The 9023-nt window shown below is 35.5% G+C and overlaps 1 protein-coding gene across 3 annotated transcripts; it reads left to right on the top strand.

Annotated features, from left to right (window-relative positions):
* The first annotated feature begins 15 nt into the window (after nucleotides 1-15).
* On the top strand, nucleotides 16-5775 carry LOC133680019 (alanine--tRNA ligase, chloroplastic/mitochondrial). Of its 3 annotated transcripts, none has more exons than XM_062102799.1 (13): nucleotides 16-224; nucleotides 610-717; nucleotides 819-1027; nucleotides 1235-1413; nucleotides 1507-1585; nucleotides 1745-1879; nucleotides 2018-2167; nucleotides 2393-2503; nucleotides 2604-3512; nucleotides 3744-4016; nucleotides 4171-4380; nucleotides 4628-4785; nucleotides 5290-5775. In XM_062102799.1, exons 1-13 carry the CDS (start codon nucleotides 98-100, stop codon nucleotides 5624-5626), a joined length of 2985 nt encoding a protein of 994 aa, XP_061958783.1. In that variant the 5' UTR covers nucleotides 16-97; the 3' UTR covers nucleotides 5627-5775. The 3 variants fall into 3 exon arrangements, with proteins under 3 accessions (XP_061958783.1, XP_061958785.1, XP_061958784.1); XM_062102801.1 differs by having other exon boundaries at nucleotides 141-224; nucleotides 797-1027; XM_062102800.1 differs by lacking the exons at nucleotides 16-224; nucleotides 610-717 and having other exon boundaries at nucleotides 821-1027; nucleotides 1222-1413.
* Nucleotides 5776-9023: the final 3248 nt, after the last annotated feature.

The following is a 9023-nucleotide window of genomic DNA, read 5'->3' on the forward strand; positions in this document are numbered from 1 at the left end:
TTATCCTTCACACATATAAAAATGGCCATTTGAAAAAATAAGGCAAAAAGAAAAGGCAAATTCCCTTCTCTTGACCTCCTCACATTGAGACACAGACATGGGTGGCCTGAAACTGCCACCACAAACTCTACACGGTATCCATGGCGGGAGGAGACCTTTCACTGCTCCATCTTCAAAACCCGCCTTCACAATTCAACCAAATTACAGCTCTTCCATTTCCACTGGTAAAAGCTCCTTCTTACGTCTCCAAGTTCTTTGTTTTTTCAATGTTTTTGTTATTCAAGTCTCTGGTTTAGTTAAAAAAGATTCAAAATTTGAGCTCTTTAGACTTAAAAAGAATTATCTTTGCACTTTTGGTTTATTCATAAGCATTTAAAACTGCCATGGTCTGTTTCTTGCTTGATTAACATTCTATGGCATTGCATAATTGAGCAAAGATGGTGTTTGATATTGGGTTTTTCTTGAAATCTCAAATTGGGTCTTAACGTTTTTGATAAATTAATTGATTGGTAATTCAAAAGGAAACTGCTTATGCATATTCTACTTGTCATTATATTTAGTAGCATCATTTGGTCTTTGGATATATTATTTGTGTGGGGAATTTTGCAGGTTTTACTACAAGAAATGTTGCCCTTTTTTCACCCAGTATATTTCCTTGTGGATATTTCATTTTGGAAGGAGCCAGGGAAAGGCGGTTTGGTGCAAGGAATACACAAGGTTGATGTAATTAATGGTGTGAAATTTGAGATATGAGTTTGTAGAGTGAACTATGAGGTTCAATTTTTGAAGAATATAGTATTTATCATGTTTCTTTTCAGCGTCAGTACAGCCGGTGACTGAGGAATTGGTGGAGGATAAGACTAAGGAAAACCCTGTAAGTGGGGATGCTATACGTCGTCGTTTCCTTGAGTTTTATGCTGCCCGTAGCCATAAGGTTCTTCCGAGTGCTTCTCTTGTGCCAGATGATCCCACTGTTCTTCTGACTATCGCAGGAATGCTTCAGTTCAAGCCTATATTCCTCGGGAAGGTTAGTGACAAACTATTTTGATCCTGATAGTTTGGAACCTGGTGTAGTATGTTATTGGACACTGACTATGAAAGAAACAATCGCTGAACTTGTTTTAATTCATTTGTCTACGTAGCATGCGTGTTAAGTTTAGCAAAGTCTAATTAACTTTTTGCTTCCATGGGTTAAAATTTTTGAGCTTATGATGGTTCTAGTGCTTCTGTCTAGGCTCCCAGACAAGTGCCTCGAGCTACAACTGCACAAAAGTGTATTCGTACAAATGATGTGGAGAATGTTGGCCGAACAACTCGACATCATACATTCTTTGAGATGCTTGGAAACTTCAGTTTTGGAGATTACTTCAAGAAAGAAGCTATTCAATGGGCATGGGAGCTTTCGACCAAGGAGTATGCATGGATATAATAAAACTTTTGCTCATCCATTCTTAATTTGAAAGACTAAAGAGAAACGTATTAAATTTATTTCATTTGTTCTGGCAGATTTGGACTGCCAGCTGACAGGTTATGGGTTAGTGTTTATGAAGATGACGATGAAGCTTTTGAAATATGGCATGATGAGGTAAACTGCATGAGAATTTTTCAATTGCAACACATTACATCGTATGTTCACTTCTGTAACTAGCTCCTGTGTTTTATGCAAAGCTATCCAACCTTTGCTGTTATAACAAGTTGTTTTCCACAAAAAATTTATTATTTATTAAAACAAACTTTGCATCAGGTGGGTGTTCCTGTTGAACGTATAAAGAGAATGGGTGAAGAAGACAATTTTTGGACCAGTGGTGCCACTGGACCTTGTGGTCCATGCTCCGAGCTTTATTATGATTTCCATCCTGAAAGGGGATATAAGAATACAGTATGTATTATGATTCCTTTCCTTTCCTTTCCCTTTTTTATTTCAAGGAGGGGGGGAGGGTTTGAAAGTTTCTGCCCATAGAATTTCTCATGCTGCTGCTTTTATCTTTTTTTGTTTGTTCTGGATGATTAATTGCAGGATCTTGGAGATGATAGTAGGTTTATAGAGTTCTACAACCTGGTTTTCATGCAATACAATAAAATGGATGATGGATCACTTGAACCCTTAAAACAAAAGAATATAGATACAGGTCTTGGCCTGGAGCGTTTGGCTCGCATCCTTCAAAAGGTACTCATAAGTTTTGCCACCATCATAAACTAGCAAGTTAACTATCTTTCTTTTGCATATTTAAAAAATAATAAAAGAAAGAAGAAAAAGGAAAGGAAAGAAATTTTCATATCTCCATGGAGGTTTCTTTAACTAGTGGGCTTCATTTCATCGATGATTAATACAACATTTGTATTGCGTATCTGCTTCATAATTAATCTTTCTTCAAGTCTTATTTTGCTGCAGGTTCCAAACAATTATGAGACTGACTTGATTTATCCAATTATAGAGAAGGCCGCAGAATTGGCAAATATATCATATGCTCTAGCCGATGATCGAACAAAAATGAACCTTAAAGTACATTGATGCTTACCTTACCTACTACATCTCAAGTATTTCATTTCAACAAAGTCTTCTTTTTAACAAACGTGCACCTGAAGTTCTTTATTTTTTTCAGATTATAGGAGATCATTTGCGTGCAATTGTATATCTTATATCAGATGGAGTGCTCCCATCAAATATTGGTAGAGGCTATGTGGTTCGTCGGCTTATCAGAAGAGCTGTTCGTACTGGCAGATTGCTTGGTGTAAAGGGGGGTGGAGAGGATGGAGCGTTTTTACCAGCCATTGCAGAAAAAGTAATAGAATTGAGCCCCCATATTGATCCAGATGTAAAGGCTAGAGGACATAGCATTCTTGATGAGTTGCAAAGGGAGGAACTTCGTTTTGTGCAGACATTAGAGAGAGGAGAAAAGCTGCTTGACCAAATGCTTGCAGAAGCACTATTAAATGCTCAAAAAAGTGAAACCTTACCTTGCTTATCTGGGAAAGATGTATTTCTACTGTATGACACTTTTGGGTTTCCAGTGGAGATAACCACAGAAGTTGCTGAAGAACGAGGTGTCAAGATAGATATGGATGGTTTTGAAGTTGAGATGGAAAACCAAAGGCGTCAATCTCAGGCTGCACACAATGTTGTTAAACTTGCAGTTGAAAATGGAGGGGATCTTGCTGAAAATGTTCATGATACTGAATTTCTAGGATATGACACACTTTCTGCAAGAGCAGTAGTTGAAAGCCTCATGTTAAATGGGAAATCAGTGATACAGGTTTCTGAAGGAAGTGAAGTAGAAGTTTTGCTGAACAAGACACCATTTTATGCTGAATCTGGTGGTCAGATTGGGGACCATGGATTTCTATATGTTACACAAGATCAAAGCAAACAGACAGCTGTTGTGGAAATTAAAGATGTTCAAAAATCTCTAGGTAGTGTATTTGTTCATAAGGGTACTATTAGAGAAGGAGTTCTAGAAGTTGGAAGAGAAGTGGAAGCTGCAGTGGATGCAAAATTGAGGCAGCGGGCTAAGGTGCTTAACCATGGTTTACCTCTTATTCTGCCTAAATAGATGCTCACTGCATGAGCTTGGTTAAAATTCCAATGGACATCTATAGATGCTTACCTTCAAGCAGGACCTTTTTTTTAAAAAAAACTGAAGTATGCCAAATGCAGTGCTAATATGCAATGATATGATAGTTTTATGCAACCTACTTTCTACCTTGAAAGCCTTCTATCTTATTGTTCGGGTGATATCTTGCAGGTTCACCATACTGCTACTCATTTGCTACAATCTGCACTCAAGAAAGTTATTGGCCAAGAAACATCACAAGCTGGTTCACTGGTTGCTTTTGATCGTCTCAGATTTGATTTCAACTTCCATCGACCACTTCATGACAGTGAACTGGAGGAAATTGAAAACTTGATAAATGGATGGATTGGGGATGGAACACTTCTTCAGACTAAGGTGATGTCACTTACTGATGCAAAAGAAGCTGGGGCCATTGCAATGTTTGGAGAAAAGTATGGGGAGCAGGTACAAGTGTATTTTATCATATCTTCTTCTCATAGAGTTTTCAAGTATTTGCGTCATACCTACAATTGAATAGTGATACTAACCAACCATATCAAGCACCAAAGGAAACAAGTTCCCAAGTTTATATATCTCTACATATGCTGATGTGTTGTAGGTGAGAGTCGTAGAAGTTCCTGGTGTGTCCATGGAACTTTGTGGTGGAACCCATGTGAGCAACACTTCTGAAATACGTGCCTTCAAGATCATATCTGAACAGGGCATTGCATCTGGAATCAGACGTATAGAAGCTGTGGCTGGTGAAGCTTTCATTGAATACATTAATGCAAGAGATTCCCAGATGAAACTTTTATGCTCCACTCTCAAAGTATGTTTTTGTTTCACTCCTCTTATTGGATGTGTATATTTTTTCCATCTAATCCACATCATTCCAGATCTCTGTCTGCCTGTGTGTGTATTATCTAAGGAGAACCATTCTGCATTTGGCATATTTGTATATGTAAATCTGCATGTAAATAAATGGATATATTGGGGATGGATTGGTTTGTTAAATATGTGGTTTTGATTCCAAGCTGAAGATAGTTTTTTATGTTTATTTATTGCTGCATTTGAAGGTGAAAGCAGAAGTGGTGACAACGAGGGTGGATAATCTCTTAGAGGAGTTAAGGACGGTAAGAAATGAAGTTTCTGCTTTGCGTGCAAAAGCTGCAGTGTACAAAGCATCAATGATTGCTAGCAAGGCATTCTCAGTGGGAACTTCGAAAACAATCAGGTAAATGGTGCTTCTTGAGTGCATACATGTACATGCTCATAATACTTATTGTTTCTAAACTCTTGCTTCTCAAAATATGCCTAATTTTCATATCACCCACCAAATTGCATGCGCTTTCCACTTGAAGAGTTAAATTGACCTTTTCTTTGTTCATCTTACTTAGTTTTTCCTAGTAATGGTAGACATTTCCTAGTTTGATAAACAAAAAGGCTTTACTTAAGAAAATGAATCTCAACCATTTAATGGTTTAAATATGCACATGATTTTTGAAGAAACTCCAATCCTGAGGGAGCAGAACTGGCATCATCTGTATCAATGATTTGAGTGTTAGTTCTGCAGACTTGTAAAATGTAGTTGTTTCACTGGGCTCTGTCACTTCAGTGTGATTGTTGGTTCCTCGTCTTTGAAATTGTTAGCAGTAATGTAATGTAATTGTCAAACATGCTAAACACTGTCACCCTGTTTTGGGACAAAAGAATGACTGATTGTTTTGATTATGTTCAGGGTACTAGTTGAGTCCATGGATGATTTTGATGCTGATGCACTCAAGAGTGCAGCTGAATATCTAATGGATACACTGCAAGACCCAGCAGCTATAATTTTGGGCTCCTGTCCAGATGAAGGTAAGGTGAGTTTGGTTGCCGCATTCACTCCAGGAGTAGTTGATATAGGTATTCAGGCAGGGAAATTTATAGGACCTATAGCGAAGTTGTGTGGCGGAGGAGGTGGTGGCAGGCCTAATTTTGCCCAGGCAGGAGGGAGGAAGCCTGAGAACTTGACAAATGCCCTGGAAAAAGCTCGGACAGATCTTATTTTGATTCTAACTGAGAAGGCAAACTGAATAGCTCATATTCTCCTTTGTCCTTGGAAGTTTCCATTGGGAAATTCTTTCTTTTGTATACTCCATCTCAATTGCTTGGTCACAACTGCTGGGCCAGGCATACTTCCATATATTAACACAAGCAAACAACAACGAAATAGTTAGTGAAATTGCCTCTTCCTCTCTTCCTCCCTGCGTGTGTAGATATGGTGTCTGAAAAAAAAAAAGATAGGAAACGGGGAAGAGATATGTAAAATATTATTCAATCCAGGCAGATGTGGCCTTTTTAGCATAACCAACTTTGACACTTTCAACACCATTTTTTCTCCAGAGCATGGTGAGCAACTTGAATACGTCGGCAGGTTGCTTTTAAGAGCGTGTTTGACAGTGTGGTTGCGGGTGCTTTTCAAATAACTTTTCGTGCCAAAATGCATGCCAATGATGTTTTTTTATTTTTTAAAAATTATTTTTGACATCAGCACATCAAAACGATCCAAAACGTATAAACCATATTAAATTTTAGCAAAAAAATAAAAATTTCAAATTTTTTAGGAACGCGGCCGCAGCCGCGTTCCCAAACGGTGCCTAAATGGAGAATAGAATCGTACAATCCTCTTTAAACATGGAATGGCAATACAGTTATACTTACACTCCAAGGAAATACCGTTGCTGACACAATTTATGAAGATCCTTAGAGAAATCAGCCTCCAAGAGAGGACACAGATTTGCTTGAACTAGAGATAACTGTTGTCCCTTAGAACCATAGCCATCACAGCGAAAAGACTGGCTAAACATTGATTACTCGTTTGCTTTCTTTTTGGAACTGCTTGGTTAAAACTGACAGAACAGCTACTGTCAGGGGATGGAAGATGCCATTAAAGGCTTAATATGAAATTTAGAGATAAATTTTCTCCGAGAAAATAACTACTAGAATGAAAAATTGGCAAAAATATTTTTAAGACATTTAATTTTAATGAGAAATAGCATTTCAAAAAACTGGCCAACTGAAATAGTCCCCTACAGAATCAAAGATAAAAGTATCCTAGTCTATGGTTATTTTATTTTTAATCTTCACAATTATCTACCCCAAAATCCAGAATTCCATGTCTATCATATTCATGGTGTCTATCTACAGCTGGATCCAGCATCCTTAAATTGATGGTGTCTGATTTTAGTGGTGCACGCTAGGAATATGGGGTGGCTATTTCACCCAAACTGATAGATACTCCTCTAAAACGACATGAACGGGTAAAAAAAAATCAAGAGCAAAAATTCATGGTTTTAGATTGAGTACAGAGACTAGTCTCCAAACTTCATCTCAACCCGAAATAAATAACTTTAAAATTTGAAAAAAAATATATGTATATTAAGCTATTTATATACTAAATATTTTTAAATTATATTATTCGAGTTCAAGTTTAAGTTATAAATACTATCCAAAACTCAAGTATAAAAGAAATTATATTTAGTTAAATTCAATAGTTATTTTAAATTTAAATTCAGTATAGAAATAACAAAACTCGATATTTGAATATGAATATGAATATTTAACCTAGATGGATGCCAAATGTCCCTCAGCTAGCACCACCCTTATCTTCGAGCACAAAGGAACTTTGACTCTGAGTAGAGAGAGGAGAGATTCAAGGGCAAAAGTCAGAAGAAATGGTAGGCTGTGGATCCATAAAGAAACCTTAGTCTTATATCAAATCTAATGTCCTGATTACTTGCTTCCATCACAAAAATGAGAGAGAGATCGGTCCTCCTGCTCTCGGTGAAAAAAATCTATCCACCGCAGAATATGGATATTTCCATGTAAAACGACTCGACATTTGCAAATGCACATGATATGATTATTTTTTCTTTTATTTGTATATTTATTTCTTTTTTCCAAGTGAATGTATTAAGTAAGTACAAGTAATTTCTCATTAAATATCTTAGAATGGAGTGTACATTCCCTGTGACTATCATATATACCATCTTCTAGGGAGTTCAACCTGGCAAAAATCTTGCGTGACGAGTGGGACTTGCGCAAGCACAGATTGTTCTTATCTTCCCACTCTTTATTCAGCAATGATCGCCTTCGCCAAGCTTTTATCCTCCAAAATTATTCTTTTTTCTTTTATTTTTGGGACCGTACACGTAAGCACCTTTAGTGAGGCTCACAAAATGGCAAAATTATTGTTAAAACATCAAATTAATTATCCATTAATCAATCTCTTGTTATCTTTGATTGTGCATTATTGTCATAGAAAGATTTCACTATCAGTAGACACATATAATTGATACGTCCCAGTCCAACTAAGGGATATTGTTTTCCACCAGTGCACATCCTTGTGCAAAAAGATACTATATATACATATATATATATATATATATAAGTTATTTTTATGTATCAAAATTAAGTTTTTTTCCTGATTTTGTGTGTAATTAGTAATGTGATACGGAATTTTTCAAAAAAAGCTTTTCAATGAAAAATGATTTATTTTTTAGTTAATATCAATAAATCAAAACCATCAAAAATACCTTAAAAAATCAAATTAATTTAGATGAAAAACACTTTAAAAAATTAATTAAACCGCATTAATAAACACACATACATAATTGTGAAAAATTCTTTTTTCAAAAGCTCTTTTTATATTTGAATTCAATATAAAAACATAAAAAAAATATCAGTGCAATTGTCACGACCTGAATTCCAGGTCCATGACTGACAAAGCATGAGTAATGTCATATGGACACGTCATCAAAGTTAAGCATCACAACATACATATCAAAAAAATAAATTATATAAAATTACATAGCATTTCAGAAATTTCCAAAATATTCTTCAAAACCAATAAAAAATCAAATAATACTTATTACAATATAAAATCTAAAATTTAAATAAAATAATGTAATAATAAAGCGTCTAAAACATCAAAACAAAACTAAATAAAAAATCTTATGAAAGCAAGCAAAGCATGCAAACAAAGAAAATATCAGAACTCTCAACAAAATCAATTTGCTAATAGTTAAGAACCTTAAAATAATATTTATAAGGAAGGATAAGTTAAACAAATTCAGTACAAAATGACGTGTATATATATATATATATATGCTCGCGCCAAGCATATTAATGTAGGAGAATACATGTCAAATAATAGTGGAACCCAAAGGTTACCTATGTGTTAGTCATGCACACTAATCATCTTTGGCATTTTTTATATTTGAAACTCATGAACTTAAGTTTGGATAGAGCTGAATTACTTGGTATTTTTTAGAGAAAAATCACAGTGAAGGAAGGAAAAGACAAGAAGAGAACAAATTTATTGGCAAAAATTCTCTTTAAATACATAGACTAGTTTGGGTTTTTGGGATTGGATGCACCAAAACATAAGTATTACAGCAATCAATTGTTTTTACATTTTTATTGAAGTTT

Source organism: Populus nigra, chromosome 19 (genome assembly GCF_951802175.1).
Source record: "Populus nigra chromosome 19, ddPopNigr1.1, whole genome shotgun sequence".
NCBI classification, from domain to species: domain Eukaryota; kingdom Viridiplantae; phylum Streptophyta; class Magnoliopsida; order Malpighiales; family Salicaceae; genus Populus; species Populus nigra.